Source organism: Bufo bufo, chromosome 4 (genome assembly GCF_905171765.1).
Source record: "Bufo bufo chromosome 4, aBufBuf1.1, whole genome shotgun sequence".
NCBI lineage: Eukaryota > Metazoa > Chordata > Amphibia > Anura > Bufonidae > Bufo > Bufo bufo.
The window spans coordinates 334,298,084-334,315,336 of record NC_053392.1 but is presented as its reverse complement, the minus strand read 5'-3'; the positions used below and the strand labels follow the sequence as shown (position 1 = coordinate 334,315,336).

Here is a 17,253-nt window from a genome sequence, read left to right as displayed (position 1 = left end):
AGCTACCAATGGCCAAAGGGTAGTCCTGATACAGGTCCTGGAAGATGACAATTGCCCTGTGGTCCTGGGGATGAATGTACTTGGCAACTGTTACACTAAAGCGCTGGAAGCCTTTAAGAAAACCCTACTGACCGCACCCTGTGTAATTACTCAACGCGTCATAAACCAGACCATCTAGCACCTGCCCAACAAAAATTCAGCAACCGACAGGGTGAAATCTGACATGTTCGCATCAAGGATACTCAGCCTATTAAACTCCAGCCTGGAGCAGAGACCCTGATATGATGCAAGGCCGGCATCGGTGTCCGAGGTCAGAATTACCCAGCCCTCGTAGAACCCCTGCATCTACAAGATCATCCCCTTGTCCTAGTCGATAGGAGCTTGGTCACTGTGTCGCATGAAAATGCACCCATTCGCTTGGTTAATCTAAGTGGCGAAGCAGTAGAATTAAAAAAGTACTATCCAGTGGTGAGTCTATATCACATCTGTCAGCAGGATATCTTGGATCCTCCTACTGCTCCGGCCCAGCAATCCCTCCAAACAGTGGATGTATCCAAAGACTCGCCTGAGCAGCCCTGGTGGGCCGAACTTCATATTAGAGATGCCACAACCTCTGCCAGACAGATCAAAGGTGTGCTGGACTTATCCAAGGAACACCACTAAGTCTTCAGAAAAAAAAAAATGGACTATGGTCTAACTAGCCTAATAAAGCACACTATTCCAACCGGCACTCATCCTCCCATCGAAGAGAGATATAGGCCAGTGTCTCCAGCCCTATACCAGCAGGTGATGAAGATGGTTCACGATATGAAGAAAGCTAATGTCATCCAGAATAGTCACAGCACCTGGGCTGCCCCTCTGGTCCTGGTAAAAAAGAAGGATGGAACCATTTGTTTCTGTGTGGATTACCGCAAGATCAACAACATTACGCACAAGGATGCGTACCCTCTGCTACGAATTGAGGAGTCTCTAGCAGCCCTGGGATCTGCTGCTTATTTCTCAACCCTGGATCTAAGTGGCTATTGGCAAGTCCCCATGGCACCAGAAGATAAAGAGAAAATAGCTTTCACTACCCCTGTTCGAGTTAAACTACATGCCATTCGGGTTGTGCAATGCCCTTGGGACATTTCAGAGACTCATGGAGAGATGTCTTGGACACAAAAACTTTGAAACCATATTGCTGTACTTGGATGATGTGATCGTCTACTTCAAGACCTACAAAGAGCATTTACAGCACTTGGCGGAGGTGTTCCAGACTCTGGCCCAATATGAATTGAAAGTAAAGCCTTCAAAGTGCCACTTACTGAAGCCCCAAGTGAAATACCTCGGACATGTGAGTGCAGAGGGCGTGAAACCGGACCCCGATAAGATAGCTGCAGTACAAAGCTGGCCAGCTCCTAAAACAGTCAAAGAAGTCAAGAGCTTTCTTGGATTTGCGAGTTACTACCGGAGATTTATACCACACTTCGTTCAAATTGCGGAGCCTATCCAGGAGCTTTTAAAAGGTCATCCTAAAGGCTGCCAGAATGCTAATATACCAGTAGAGTGGAACGAAGAGAGAGAGACCGCTTTCCAACTGTTAAAAGAAAAACTTACAGAACCACCGGTCCTGGGCTACCCTCACTATAGCCCGCTATTAAGAAAGATTTAGGAGCCATACTATCTCAGACAAAAGCCGGAACTGAAAGTGTCATTGCCTATGCCAGCAGGTCTTTACGAGTGCTGGAGTTGAATTACCAGAATTATAGCTCTTTTAAACTGGAATTCCTTGGTATGGGTTGTAACTGAGAAGTTTAAGGATTTTCTAGCGGCCACGTCTTTTACTGTCTACACTGATAATAATCTGCTGGATCTCTTGAACACTGCGCATCTGGGAGCTCAGGAGCAAAAATGGGCCTCTAGACTGGCGAACTTCGACTTCACCATTAAGTACCGGACTGGCAAAACTAATGACAATGCCGACGCCTTGTCCATGCTACCTGCCCAGACTAAATGCCAATGTTCTACTCCCGATTTGCCCGACAGGAAACTCTACACACTAGGCATCAGGCCCCCAAAGCCACTAGTTCTCCAAAGCCCTGTGTTCCCTCACCGCCAGTTTAGAAAGAACTCTGGCTCAAACTACAATCAGAGTAAAGTCATCGGAGAACTGTTGGATTATTTGGCCAGGGGGCATGTACCGAAGAGAGAATCCGGCAGCGGAGCTGATTCACCTCTGGCGACAATGAAAACAACTCTTCCTACAAAGAGATCTGCTCCTCAGAAGAACTCTCGTTGCAGTCACCTGTGAGCGCCTCCATCAGATAGTAGTGCCCCGAAGAGATGCTAAGATGGTAATGGACATGTACCATAACAGGTCTGGTCATTTTGGAACCCAAAAAATGGAAGCCACCATTAGGTGGCGTTTCTACTGGACTGGCTTGAGAAGTGATATTGAAACCTGGTGCCGGGAGTGTCCCACCTGTGCTGTGGGCAGGGGAGAAAGACATGACCAGCGAGCCACCTTTCATCCAATAGTGAGTAGGAGTCCTTTAGAAATCGTGGCTATTGACCACATGAAACTGGAACCCAGCAGATCCGGATACATCTATGCTATGACAATCATAGACCACTATACCACGTTCATCGTGGCTGTACCTTTCAAGGACTTAAATGCTAAAACCACAGCAGCTGCCATGTGGAAGAGCTTCATTTTGCTGTATGGGTGCCCTGACAAGATACTGACTGATCAAGGATCCGCATTCGAGTCTCAGTTGTTCTATGGACTTTGTGCCCTGTACAACTGCAAAAAACTGAGGACCACCGCATATCACCTTTAAGGGAATGGGCTGTGTGAAAAGATGAACCAGACACTGATCAATATGCTCAAGGCTGTGCCACCTCACAAGAGGGCCGAGTGGCCTTTGCTTATCCCTGAATTAGTGTACCTGTACAAAAACACCACTCTGCTCCACCGGGTACACCCCATACTACCTCATGTTTGGAAGACAGGGCAGTTTTCCTGCAAACCTCGCGCTAGGACTCGTGCTGGACTCTGAACCACTCCTTCCCCAATATGAGTGGGTCAAAAAGCATCAAAAGCACCTAGAGGATGCCAGAGAAATAGTGGATTCCAAAATAGAGAAGGCCCAGCAAAAACAAAAACAGGACTTTGATCTACATGCACATGCTGAGCCCTTACAACCAGGAGACAAGGTCTGGCTCAGAAACAATCACCCAGTGAGCAAGCTGGATAGTCGCTGGGACCGTGAGCCATATACACTAGTGGCTGTTCCCTCATTGGAGGTCTATGAGATCCAGAGAGAAGATAAAGGTACTCAGCGAGTACACCGCAACAGGCTCAAGAAATGCCTGCAGGAATCTGTTCAGGAGCAGGCAGAACTGGATAAGTCACCTGAGCTACCATTGTCTCCAAAAACCGAGACTCCAACAGAGTTGTCTTCCATGCTTGACCCCCTTCAGTGGTTTTTCCAGCCTCAAATCCGAGTCTTGATGCCAGTTGCTGAGATTACTGCGTCTACAGAACCAAGTCTGATTGCTGATCCTCCTTCACAAGTCCCAGACTCTACCTCCACCCCCGGGGACTCTGAACTGTCCTTGTGGAGATGCCAACGGACCACTAAAGGTCAGCCCCCTGCCTGTTATAGGGACTTTGAGCAGCGGCTGAGGCGGAGTCTTCCAGCCCTTCCTGTAAGTCAACCAGTGCTGTGAGAAAACCATCCATTCGACTACTGGAGCCACAACAGGGACTGCTTATAAAGGGTAAGAGAATTGTTGGTCTTTTCTGTTTTGCTGCCCTGTTTTACCTCTTGCCCAGAAGAGCACAGATTGTTAAGATTCCATCCATCAGCCAAAAAACTATCTCCAGCTTGTGTACATTGGCGCCAAAGCTCATGTGGATTACAAATTAAATTTTTTACTTTTTGCATTATATGTTCCAGTTTTGTAACGTTACAAGCCTGCACCCAAAGAAAGGACCTCACGTGTACCTGAGGTCTTTGTGATTTCTCTTGTGACATTTTTTGCACTATATTTTTTGCACTAAAGTTCTAAGGTTCTGCAATGTTCAAGCACATTAGCCCATTGTATGGACTCTGTTACGAGTACAACAATGTGACCTCTTATGCACTTTTTGAATGGACTTTGGACTTTATACTGTTAGCCAGATAGTTAGCATCCTTGCTTCATTGCTCATATGGACTGCCTCTGAGAACACTGAATACTAATGGTCCCACTTTGCCTTGTGTTAGTTAGAAAGCCTAGGTGGTATATTGTCTGATTTGCATATGCCTTTAACCTTTGTCTCTTCACAGAATTGGGAGGGGAAGAAGCCAGTATGTCCTGTGTCTTTGGGATCATGTGCTGTTGCTACACAGGGAGGACCAAGTGGTAAAGTCACAAGCAGTCTTTACATCTCAAAAGGGTAACCCTGCTGCTAATGTGTGTTTAGAGGGAGTAGCCCTCATGGGAGTTCTGGTAGAGAACCGGTTCCTCCTCCTAGTTTAGTGTGTCAAAGGCTATGGGCCCCGCCTTATGGACATAATTGTAAAAGCTACCTGTTCAGTAATCAAGGTGACAAAGCGTAAAGCATTATTAGGCCTTGGTGCTTGGAAGGGAATACAGGATGAAGCCACCATTCTATTTGTGGGCTTTCATTGAATTGTGGTGGGATTACAGAGTGAAGACACCCCCGCACTTTCTTTGGTACTAGGATCCAGTATACACAAAATAAAGTTGGGAATGATCGCTTGGTGCATACTCTTTGGTTCTATGGTTTATACAGAGAGGGAAAACTGTGAATAGACACCCTACTCATACGGGCAGAGACCTAGTGGTAGCTGTTGCTTTATCAGTCTATGTATGTAATAAAAATAGTCTCATGCAGCACTTTAATTTCCCTTTGGGTACCCTTAGAGCACACCCTAAGCACAAGTCGAGGGCGGATTGGTTTTAAGTAAGGGGGAATGTAATGCCCCCGAGTGGCATTTCCACTCCTACACCCTGCTTCTATCTGTCAATGCTAATATAATGTTATCTTATGCATTTATTTACAGGTCCCTAGACACAATCCCAGGTCCCTGTGCATTTATAATAATGTTATGTAATTGTTCATGTAATGTGCCTGCTGTACCAGCAGGTGGCAGCAACTACGGCAGAGCTACACTTAGAGAGAATGGAATTCACTATTCCATTCTCCCCTCTTGGTCAGAAGTGGGCCAGTCCTGTTTGCTACCAGAAGGAGGTAGGGAGTTCTGGTGTGTTCTGGTTAAGACTCCATGTTGGAGCTGCCAGGATTATAACCTATTCCCTGGCATAATCCAGAGTCAGACTACAGAGAGAATTTGCAGCATCCTGCAGAAGCAGAGATTCCATTTAAGTCTGTTAGTACAGCAGAGCCAAAAAGAAACCGATGTAGCAGGGTTGAGATTGTTTGCCTGCCAGAGTTGATGCTAAAGCCTGCTGGAACCAAGATAAAGTCTGTAAACCGTTTGGAGAAACGTTTATGCAAAGTAAAGCTGCCATTGAACTTCATCACAAGGTCTGGACTCAAATATTTCTTCAAATCCCTCAATTGTTCACCCTATTTGTCTGCTTCAGAGCCAACGACTGGGGTTCTAGCGTATCCAGGTTGGAGCACTGTGACACGTGCACAAAACATTAAGGGACATTATAGGCTACCCTATATCACTCGGCCATTCCTACACCTGGGTACCAACACCATTTTTTAAAGGGACTCCGTCCCATTTTTGCTTCATTGCAACTGGCATCACCTTGCGGACCGCTGTTGTTGCAATGGCATTAACAAGAGTGCCCCAGCATCCTTGGGAGTGCTACATCTTTCCAGTAACTGTTCAATCAATAGCTATTCCTTATAAACTCCCTATACACATTTATGCTTAATTTGGGAAAGAGGGGAAATATAATATGTTCATCCCTTATCCTGACATTATAGCAGCTAAATCCAGCCAGGTCAATTTCACAGAGCTCAACTTCATCACTTTTATTTTAGATTTTTTTATAATTTTTTTTTCATTCAAAATTTTACCCATCCATTCTTGAACAGCTTGGGGATTTTCTATATACTCACTTGATTAATTTTGTAAATTGTTTCTACTTTTACTGCACCCACTCTGACAATTCTGGCTTTTATTAGCCATTTCTAAATGTCACAGATTATTCAAACAGCTTATTAGAACTCATCAGGAGTAGGCAATCCATGACGCTCTCAATGACTCCATTACCATGGCGACAAAATTTAATCTGGAAAATCAGCATTGCTTCTCTATGGTCTGCTTTCTGGAAATATTTCTCATGTCGTTTCTATGATCTAATCTGTGTGATCTGTGTGCACGAACCACACAAATTACAAATAAACAGGAAACACTGCAATGTAAGAAAGAGCAAAAAGACTCCTACATGTCCGCTGTGAGTGTGATGATAGGACACAATAAGGACTTTTTAGAAAATGTAAATTGCCTTCATCTTGTCATCTTAAAAAGAGTATTTCTTCAGATAACAAATCACGAAACACATTTACACAAAAGCATTGTCATTTATTGTATAGGTCGCTTTATTATGTGTCAGCATGCCAATTTTCTGCATTTTGAATAGTGACACATAATTCTCCAGTCCAAAACAGTTGGTCTGGAGGATGCTAGGTAAAGATTTCTATGGTCATGGAACGTGTGTCATACATTTCTATAACAGCAACGTTACATAGCACATTTATCATAGTACACTTCCCAAATAGTGCCTTTAAATGGCAATTCAGCAAATAGCATTTATCATGTAGAGAAAGTTATTACTTACTAATGTACTGTAATTATCCATATTGCTTCCTTTCTCAAGTAGTAGGGTAAAATGTAAGTCGGCACTCACCATTTGTAGAAAAACACATACATGGCAGGGGCGGACAAACTCTCCTGCAGGTCATAGCAGCGACGGCCGTTTCGCGCTACATTGCGCTTCTTCTGGCCACTGACGTAATCACGTCTCAGGAATGCTCGTTTATAAGCTATCTGGCATTATTGCCATGGGAATAATGCCAGAAAGCTTATAAACAAGCATTGCGTCAGTGGCCAGAAGAAGCGCAATGTAGCGCAAAACGGCCATCGCTGCTATGACCTGCAGGAGAGTTTGTCCGCCCCTGCCATGTATGTACTGTCTTTTTTAGACAAATAAAGGAAATGTTTGTCTACAAATGGTGAGTGCTGCCTTACATTTTACCCTACTACTTGAGAATTATTGAGGACTATATTTTGGCTGAGCACCACGGATGATATAACTACACGGGTATACATGGGATTGCCGGTTTATGTATATTCCTGGAATCTAAGCAGTGCCGCCCGACTCTTTCTTTCTCCTTGTATATATTGCTTCCTTTGCTGGCTGGATGAATTTTTTCCTCACATTATACACTGCTCGTTTCCATGGTTATGACCACCCTGCAATCCATCAGTGGTGGTCGTGCTTGCACACTATAGTAGCAAAAAGCACCAGCCTATGCGCATTGCCACAGTCCCGCCCACCAAAGGGACTAGCAACTTTTCAGGGGCGTACATAAAAATCATTGGGCCCTATAGCAAGAATCTGAATTGGGCCCCCATGTCCAGAGGAACCAGATCCGACACTATTGTGATTTTTGTTGTTGTGCTCCTATCACAGCGCAGAACAGCAAACTTCACTAGCACAGATGTGAACAAAGCCTAATGCACACCTCAGCAGCTGAAGAACATCATAGTGATAAGAGAACTACAAGTCTCATCATGACCGGTTTAGGCCTGTTTCACACTGCCAGCAGTAGTTCCAACAGAGAACAGCGCACCAGAGCTCTCTGGGTGCAATGGGGCTGGCGAGTATTCCGGTAACCTCCAGCAATCTCAGAGAGCTTTGGTAGGCTACTACTGCCGGCAGTGTGAAACAGGCCTTACTGCAGAAAATTAGTGGAGGGTACATGGAGCGTATAGGAGGAGAGAACTTCAACTCCCAGCATTACCAGACTGTTATTATACAGCATCAGTGGATATTACAAGAAGAGAGAACTACAACTCTCAGCATGTCCAGATTGTTATTGTAGGAAATCTGTGAACATTACATGGAGTGGGATACAGTAGGACAAAACTACAACTCCCAGTATTAGGATGTTATGGGCAATCACAGGACACTAATCACCTCTCCTCCAGGCACACACAGAAGTTCCTCCCCAGGCAGTTCACCACGTTTTCCTCTCCACTGCTGAGCTCTGTAATTCTGCCCTGATCGTATTATGATGACATTATCGCAGGTCCTTTAGCTGTAAAACTACTGACTCTGATCACATGATGATGACATCATTGCAGGTCCTTCTCAGCTAGCTAGGTTTTCATAGCTAGCTATGTAAGTATAATTAGGGGCTGGGCTTTTCTCCACGGCTGGGCCCCTTTTCTCCATGGGCCCCATAGCAGCCGCATGGTCTGCCTCTGTGCAAACACAACCACAAACATGGATTGCAGGGTGGTCGTAACTATGGAAACGAGCAGTGTATAAAGTGATGGAAAAATGAATCCCACCAGCAAAGGAAGCAATATAGACAATCACAATACAGTAGTAAGTGGCTTGTATAAACTTTATCTACATAATAAATGCCACTTGCTGAAGTGAGACAACCCCTTTAATTTAATAAATGTTCTAAATGCCCTGAAATTCATTGTTGTGATATACTTTATTTATGGATTTTACTGTTTTACTAAAGAAATAAGCGTCTATCGTGCTTTGAAATCAGTAGACAGGTATACTGCTGACATGTGAGCAGGGTGCATGTGTACAGATTCCACTGTACTGCTGAAATGGGGGCCACAGCGAGCTCATTGCTACTCTTGTACCTGCTCTGCTCAAATCTTGACATAGCACATCGGGGCAGGGTGCTATTCTGAGCAGAGCGGAACAGACACAAGCAGCTATGTGCATTTCAGAGCTCCTGCCTGTGCTCACTCCACCTATGCTATGCCTGGATTTAGCTGAGCGGAATGAGCACAGGCAGGGAAGCACAGCATATTGCTGCTCCTGCCTGTTCTGCTCCCCTCACTTTGCATAGCACATTGGTAAAGGAGCTTTTAGCGTTAAGCTTTTAAATAATTCTGCATATTATTGGCCTACAGTGGTGTCACACCTATCACCTCCTCTGATATGTCTGTTTTACGCTACTTCACTTGCATTCCCCATGTAATAACGAGCATTTGGATCATCTTTTATGTAACTGTATATTGCTGAATTCCTCAGTTTATTGCTGCTAAAAGTTTATTAATGAATCTGCAACTGGGTGTTAACAGCTAGGGTTGTGTCCCTACACAGTCTTCCACTGGCAGCATTTATTGGATAGTGTCAGACTGTTCAGGGACACCCCTCCTCCGATTGGTAACACCCAATTGCATACTCAGTAGTAAACTTCTAGTAGCAATAACTGAGGAACAGAACAACATAAGAGTTTTATGAAACGATGCTGCAGAATTGGGAATACAATTATCTAGTAAACATGTCAGGAATGGTGACAGAAGCTTTTTAATTTCTTCCTGATATCGAACATGGACGTTTAACCTCTCAGAGGCCATGGCAGGGCTTGATAGGAATAAAGCGATGTTCCCATGGACTACAATGTTAAACCATTACTTTGTAGGATAGAAGTGATCTGATGATTGCATGTCCAAGCCTTAAAAATAAAGTAAAAAACATTTTTTTTTAATTATAATAAAGCAAAAATAAATAAAAATTTAAATTTCCCCTTTCCCCAAATTAAATATAAAAATAAACAAAAAAATATACATAATTGCTATTGTCTGATCTAAGGTGGTTGATCTATTATAAAATCTAAATATTTTTCCTGTAGGGTAAATGCAATAATAGTAAAAAAAAAAAAAAATGCAAAATGGATAAACCAATGCTCTTTGGTTGCTTCACTTTTCAAAATAAATTTAATAAAAAGTGATCAAAACATCATACATACCCCAAAATGTTATAAATAAAACTGCAGCTCGACCGACAAAAAAGTAAGCACAGCTTCATGGACAGAAATATGTCCTGGTAGGGCATATGGACCATAGTCGTCTTCATGAAATAACCCTTGTAAGTAAATTTGTTTGTATTTTTTCTATTTATTTATCATCTTTAGCTTAATATACTTTTTAACTAAGGATCAAATGCTGTCCACACACTTTACATGTCTCCTAGGATATAACACTGCTGTTGCAAGCTGAACAGATATTGTCCCATGGTAATGTCTGATAGCACATTTTTCCTCAGCATATTATGCCAGAATAGTGACATAAGCAAATTGCCCTACAGTAGTGCAAACTAAGGCCTCATGCACACAAATGTTTTTTTTCACTGTCAGTGATTTGGCTTCAGTGGTCCGTGTCCGATTTTGCTTCAGTTGTGTTTTCTTGTGTCTTCCTTTTTTTTTGTCTGACAGGGAAAAAAAAGGAAGGTTAATGAAAAGTGTAATTTTATTGCACCAAGGTCTTGTAGAAAAAAACGGACACGGACGCGGACACGGATGACAGACCAGTTGTGCATTAGTTTTTTTTGACAGACCCATTGACTTGAATGGGTCCGTCCTCCGTTTTCCACTGACAAGAATAGGACAGGTTATATTTTTTTTACGGACTGGAATCACGGATCACGGACGCGGAGAAAAAACGGAGGACTATCAGTTTTTTTTCACAGCTCCATAGAAATGAATGGGACCTCCGCTAAACTGTGAAAAATGACGGAACGGACGCGGATGCACACAACGGTCGTGTGCATGAGGCCTAAGGCTACATGCACACGACCGTATGTGTTTTGCGGGCCGCAAATTGCGGATCCGCAAAAAAACTGATGACATTCCGTATGGCATCAGATTTTTTTGCGGATCAGTTTTTTTTGCGGATCCATTGTAATAATGTCTATCCTTGTCTGCAAACTAAAAAAAAATAGGACATGCACTATTTTTTTTTGCGGGGCAACGGAACAGACATACTGATGCGGACAGCACAGTATGAAATGAATGGGTCCGCATCTTATCCGCAAAAAAAACGGAACGGACACGGAAGCAAACAACGTTCGTGTGCATGTAGCCTAATATGAGCATTTTAAGTTGCACTTTATGCTATTAGAAAAATCGAAAAAAAATATTACAAACTATTTTTTCCTTTTTTTAATATAAAATATGAAAACTAAAAAGAGACTAAAATGCCATAAAAATAGAAGCAATGTAGCACTCATAAAAGATGTAAAACAGTTAAAAAAAGAAGAAAAATATGAAAAAAAGAAAAAGGTCTTTTGTAGCCACATGCTAAAAAAAAACTAAAATATATTAGGTCATGAAAGGGGGAAAATGGACTGGTTTTGAACTGGTTAAACCACACATGAAACCTAAACACAAAAAACCTCTTCTGTGTTTTGGATGCACTTCTGTTTTTGGCTTTAAAGTGTTGCCATGTGAACATAGCTTTAGAAGTATACAAATGCTCTGCATCAAAATCATACTTTTATCACAATGTGCTCACCAGGAATCTGCTGTCCTCCTTGCTCCTGCCTGCTTCCAGTTTGCTTTCCCTGCATGAAGTCTCAGGGTCTTGAAGTTGGTAGGTGCTATCATAAATAAATACACCAGACTAGCCGTTCACAGTAACCACTTGTGTAGTCCACATGGGTTCACCGTAATCACTTGTGTAGTCCACATGGAATGTACATACCGTACAAAAGTACTAATACGACTAATAGTTTTTTTTTAATGCTCCTATTATAGCTGTGGAAGCCATGAGTAAACTTGCATTTTTTGAATTATACATCATATATTACGTTCATGTGCATCTCTGAACTAACTACAAAAGACATTATGTAACGTGTATTAACAGTAGTGTGATTCACTTCTATGCATCATTTGTAAAGACGAAAAGGGTGGTGTATCCAAAATGGGAACTGATAGTGCTGTTCTCCCTTATGTTTTAGTATATAAGGGCTCCCGCACCACTGTTCACCTTACCCGATGAAGGGTCCATAGCCAACTCGAAACGTTGTTACTCTCTGCATGCCCTCACAATAAATCTTCAAGCATTGCATCTTCAGAGTGTGAGTATTTGATTTATTTTTTATTTTTTAAAATTCAGGATACACCACCAACCTTTTGTCTTTACATGCATATGTTTTTTTTTTTCCTAGGCAAGAAAGTGCCTAAACACATTTGTCTTTTATTTTTCATTCACAGTAAGAAGAACAATAAAGTCTCTTGCTTATATGTTGAGATTTCCCATAATGTCAAATCAAATTCTAATATTGCTTACAGGAAGGTGACCTTCGCTTTGTGAACTCAGTTGAGCGTACATTAATCATCCAAACATTGCAATGGAAAATTATTGATTTCAATAGAAATCTACAAAGCAACTGTTACCTGATAAATTCTGGGTTCACACAAGATGATAGTCTGCTGGCCCTATATTTCTACTCCCGCAAACATAAAACCACAGTAAAAAAAATATGTTTATTCAATTAGGTAGAAAATTCTGTGTGTCAATTGTCAGGGCTGTCAAAAAGTATTTAACCCTAATTCTTTTCTTTTTTTTTTTACACTTATGTGTTTCAGATCTTCAGACAAAACTTAAAGGGGTTTTCCAACTTGGTGATATTGACAACCTATTCTCAAGATACAGGTGAAACTCGAAAAATTAGAATATTGTGCAAAAAGTCCATTTATTTTAGTAAAGCAAATTAAAAGGAGTTGCATTAATGCCTCTTAAAATTAGAATATTGTGAAAAGGTTCAATAGTCCAGGCTCAAAGTGTCACACTCTAGTCAGCTAACTAATCCATACCCCCTGAGCAAAGGGTACCTCAACATTGAGACTTTGGGGTTTCATAAACTATAAGCCATAATCATCCAAATTATAACAAATAAAGGCTTGAAATATCTCGCTTTGCATGTAAAAGTCTATCTCATATGTTAGTTTCACCTTTTAAGTTGAATTACTGAAATAAATTAACTTTGCACGATATTCAAATTTTTCGAGTTTCACCTGTGGGTCATTAGTATCAGATCAGAGGGGGGCCTTCAACCAGCAGCTCCACTGATCAGCTGTTTTCAGCAGTCACCAGTGATGGAAACTGTGGATGGAACCAGAAGCAGAGGGCACCTTCCAATGTCTATTGGCCGTCCTGGGTTACTGCAGTATTTAAGTGAATTGAAGCTGAGCTGCAGTATGCCGGCACAGTCATTACACAGTTATCAACATTTTCTGCTTCTGGCTTAATTTCTGATGCAAACATATTCTATAAGGCTAAAAAAAGACATCTGTCCATCCAGTTCAGCCTGGTATCCTGGATTCTAAAAAAAAACTGCTGATCGGTGGTGATGTGGGTGCTGGACCACCATGGATCTGATACTGATGACTATCCAGAACTGTAGGTCATTAATGTTACTACGCTGAGACAAAGACGACCTGAATAAACACAAAATAGAAATTTTAACAATAATATAATTTTTCACAGACTGATGACTGGACATTCTCCTTCAGGACTTCTGGTATAATGACATCCAGGCCCTGAAGAAGTTCCACATCATCATACCACCACATTTGACTGTTGGTATGATGTTCTTACTGTAGAAGGCTGTATCACAGGACCCTTGTATTCAATAAGTTACACAGAGCAATCAACAGAACACTAACAAAAGGTTCCTCATTGTGTTTTTGCAAATGTAAGGCGAGTATTTATGTTCCCTTTTGATTAGTAAGGATTTTCATTTTAAATCTCCCCTTTGGATACCATATTTGCCCAGTGTCTTGCTAATCATAAATGTCCTTATCTGAGGTGAGTGAGACCTACAATTCTTTAGGTGTTTGCCTGGGTTCTTTTTTGACTTTGTGGATGAGTTTCTAATGCGCTGTTGGGGAACCTTTGGTAGGTAGGCCATAGAAGATTTGCCGCTTTTCAAAGTTACCTCCTTTTGTAGACAGTAATGCTAATTGTGGTTTAACAGAGCCCCAGAACGGTAGAAACTTGTAACAATTTCTAGATTGATATTTCAATATTTTTTGTCATCTCTTCAAAAATTTCTTTAGATCATGCCAAAGGTTAATACTTGTTGAGATCCTTTATCCTCTTTTACATTGTACAGAGGTCTCATGTAAGTGATGTCCAGCTGTCAAGGGGATGTTACTAAGCCAGCATGGGTGTTTCTAGTTTAACTGAATCGAGTTATCAAACATTGAAATTTGGTTAATTGGTTGACTTTGTAACTGAGGGTGCCATTACATACCGTTAATGCTCATGATTGTGGGTAGTGTTCACGATTTACTGCTAATTGCTGGGGTGCACCTGAACTTTTAACCTTAAAACTTGGTAAGTCCAGGTACAACTAGAAAACAGCAGTGAAATAGGAGACTCTACCTATGACGTGTTATAGCACCCTAAGGGGGGGATTTACTTTATCACACAGTGTCAGTTTGTGTTGGATAAATTTTTTCATCAGTAAATAAAATTAACATTTTGGTTGTCTTTACTTTATAATAAATTTTATTTGAAGATCTGAATCAATTAAGTGTGACAAATTCAAGAATAGAAGAAATCAGAAATATTTGTATGTGTTGTCAAAAATAATTTTGTAGAGATTAATTTACTTCCCGGATGAGTGTGTGGTTTGACTGCTTTAATATTTTGAATAATTACTGCACCAGTATGTTTAAAGCATGAATGACATTACTAGATTTATATTTCTCTAGATAAATGAGCTTTTTATTGCTGAACATAAAGTATACTTGCCAGCCAAACACACTGGAGGCAACCATTTTGTGATTTACACCAATATTTCTGAAAATACAGCTAATCAATTTCCTGCTTCCATCAGTCAAATGATTATTCTCAAGCAGGGATGCCTGAAGGACAAAGCAATTGAAGAACGGTAGCCTTAGGACACCCGATTATTAAAGATTTCACTGACCACAAACATTTTACTATTTTTACATTTAATTGGCTGACATTGACTTTAGTTTATACACCATTGAGTGTAATGTAATCCTTTGACTTAATTAATATAGATTATTCTTACATTTATAATAAATCTCTCAACCTTTTTTTTGGTAGAGATAACAATGAAAATGGCCTAGATATTATAAGATTGCCATCAGAAAAAAACATTACGACATTTATCACATTTCTTAGATCATATTTGCAATCTCAGCTTAATTTATTGAATTGCTCAGAGTAAGAAGACTAAAATAAAACCTGAATAATTGGTATTGATACTATCATTTAATATTAGGCCAAACATAAATATATGCAGTATTAAGAACGGAAAGATTAAACTAAGGCCGCATGCACACGACCGTTGTTTTGGTCCGCATCCGAGCCGCCGTTTTTGCGGCTCGGATGCGGACCCATTCACTTAAATGGGGCCGCAAGAGATGCGAACAGCACTTCGTGTGCTGTCCGCATCCGTTGCACCGTTCCGTGGCCCCGCAAAAAAAATATAGCATGTCCTATCCTTGTCCATTTTGCGGACAAGAATAGGCATGTCTACAATGGGCCGCCCATTCCGTTCCGCAAATTGCGGAAGGCACACGGGCGGCTTCCGTTTTTTGTGGATCCGTGGTTTGTGGACCGCAAAAAACAGCACGGTCGTGTGCATGTAGCCTAAAACTGTCAGACGAACACTGAATAGTCTTAATAAGATTCAGAAGACTTTTGAAATAAAATTTACCATTAGGGTCTGTTTGAAGTGAACACTGCTCTATTGGTCACTCATAGACTTCTGCATTTGTTGTATCCAAAAGATACAATGAGGCTCTTTCTAAAGAGTCCATTCACACAGGACGTAATTTGCATTGGAAAAACTTGTGAAATATCCATGGCAAAATGTCATGCGTTACATGCAGACTTGTTTGGTTTTTAAAGGTTTAAATCTGCGAGTGCTATGGATATGCTACGGATTTAAAATCTGTCAATTTCACAGTGTGTATATGAGACTTATTAAAATTTTATCCACTTTCCTGCTACTGTAAAATGATGGGGATTTTCTGCATGCAAATCCCCAGCACCAAATCCACAGCATTCCTGTGCATTCAGCATTCAGTTACCAACTTAGATGTGATATATAGCAAGTTGTTATATAATTAATTTTACATAAAATAATTCCCTGGTTTTCGCTGGTTCATTTAATATTGTAGTAGCTTTATCAGTTCGGTTAGATAGAGAAGAGCAAAGATGTGTTAAATACAAATATTTCTGCAGTACATGGCCACCGCTAGGGGAAGCAAACTGAAGATGTATTTATACAAGTGCTTAAACGACACTTACATTTTTTTTCCACCTATTAACATATTAACAGCCATATTGTATGCAAGTTTTTATTTCATTTTTTCCCCCCAAAAAAACAGGGATGATTTTTTGGATATAATTTCTTGAAGTCACTCCCTGTATTCTCCCTTGTGTCCTGACTCTTTAAATTCTTCTTTCTGTGGGCTCTTAGGCTTCTTTTACACTGGCGTTAGGCTTTTCCGGCAGGCTGTTCTGGCAGGGGAACAGCCTGCCAGATCCGTACTAACGTTTGCGCACGTGTGCTGCTGGAAGTCCACTCCGGCCCCATTCACTATAATGGGGACGGGCTGGACATGTGGCCGCAGCACAGCAAACATGCATTGTCTAGTGAATGGGTTCGGGGTGGACTTCCAGCAGCACACGTGTTAAAAAATTTGTACAGATTCGGCAGGCTGTTCCCCTGACGGAACAGCCTACCGGACAAGCCTAACAATAATGTGAAAGAAGCCTTAGCATAACAGTCAGTCTCCCTTAACTCTCTCGATCAGGCCATCACTGTGACAAGAGAGAACATCCCTGTAGTGAGGCATCTCACATTACGCTAATAAACGCAGTGCTTTTCTGTGGGCATCTTTATGTAGGCCTACCAAGAGAACAATACAGCTGTCATGCTGTTATCCCAATTCTATAACTACTATTAGTACGGTCGCTCAGTGGTTAGCACTGGTGCCTTCCAGCACTGGGGTTCTAGGTTTGAATCTGACCAAGGACAACATCTACATGGAGTTGGTGTGTTATTCCCAAGCCTGTGTACTGCGTTTTCCTCCATCACACCAAAGACATACTTATAGGGAACTTAGATTGTGAGCTCCATTGGCGACATCAAGCAATGGTAATGTCTGTAAAGAGCTGCAGTATATGACAGTGCTATATAACTGAGTTATATAAAATGAATAAATACAAATAAGATAACATCTTCCCCTAACAG

General features: G+C 41.4%; 1 protein-coding gene across 7 annotated transcripts in view; it reads left to right on the top strand.

Moving 5' to 3' along the window:
- SCML4 (Scm polycomb group protein like 4) overlaps positions 1-17,253 on the top strand; it is a 167,989-nt gene that overhangs the window by 117,186 nt on the left and 33,550 nt on the right. For 2 of the 7 annotated variants that reach the window (XM_040428842.1, XM_040428841.1), the window contains exons 1-2: positions 11,593-11,600; positions 11,968-12,087. The exons of 4 other annotated variants lie outside the window; for them this stretch is intronic. Coding sequence is in view for 1 of the 3 variants with exons in the window: in XM_040428843.1 (XP_040284777.1) it covers positions 11,968-12,087 (120 nt within the window). In the remaining 2 variants the exon portion in view is untranslated. Of the gene's footprint in view, positions 1-11,592; positions 11,601-11,967; positions 12,088-17,253 lie in introns of those variants that run through there. One more of the 7 variants, XM_040428843.1, reaches the window with a different exon arrangement.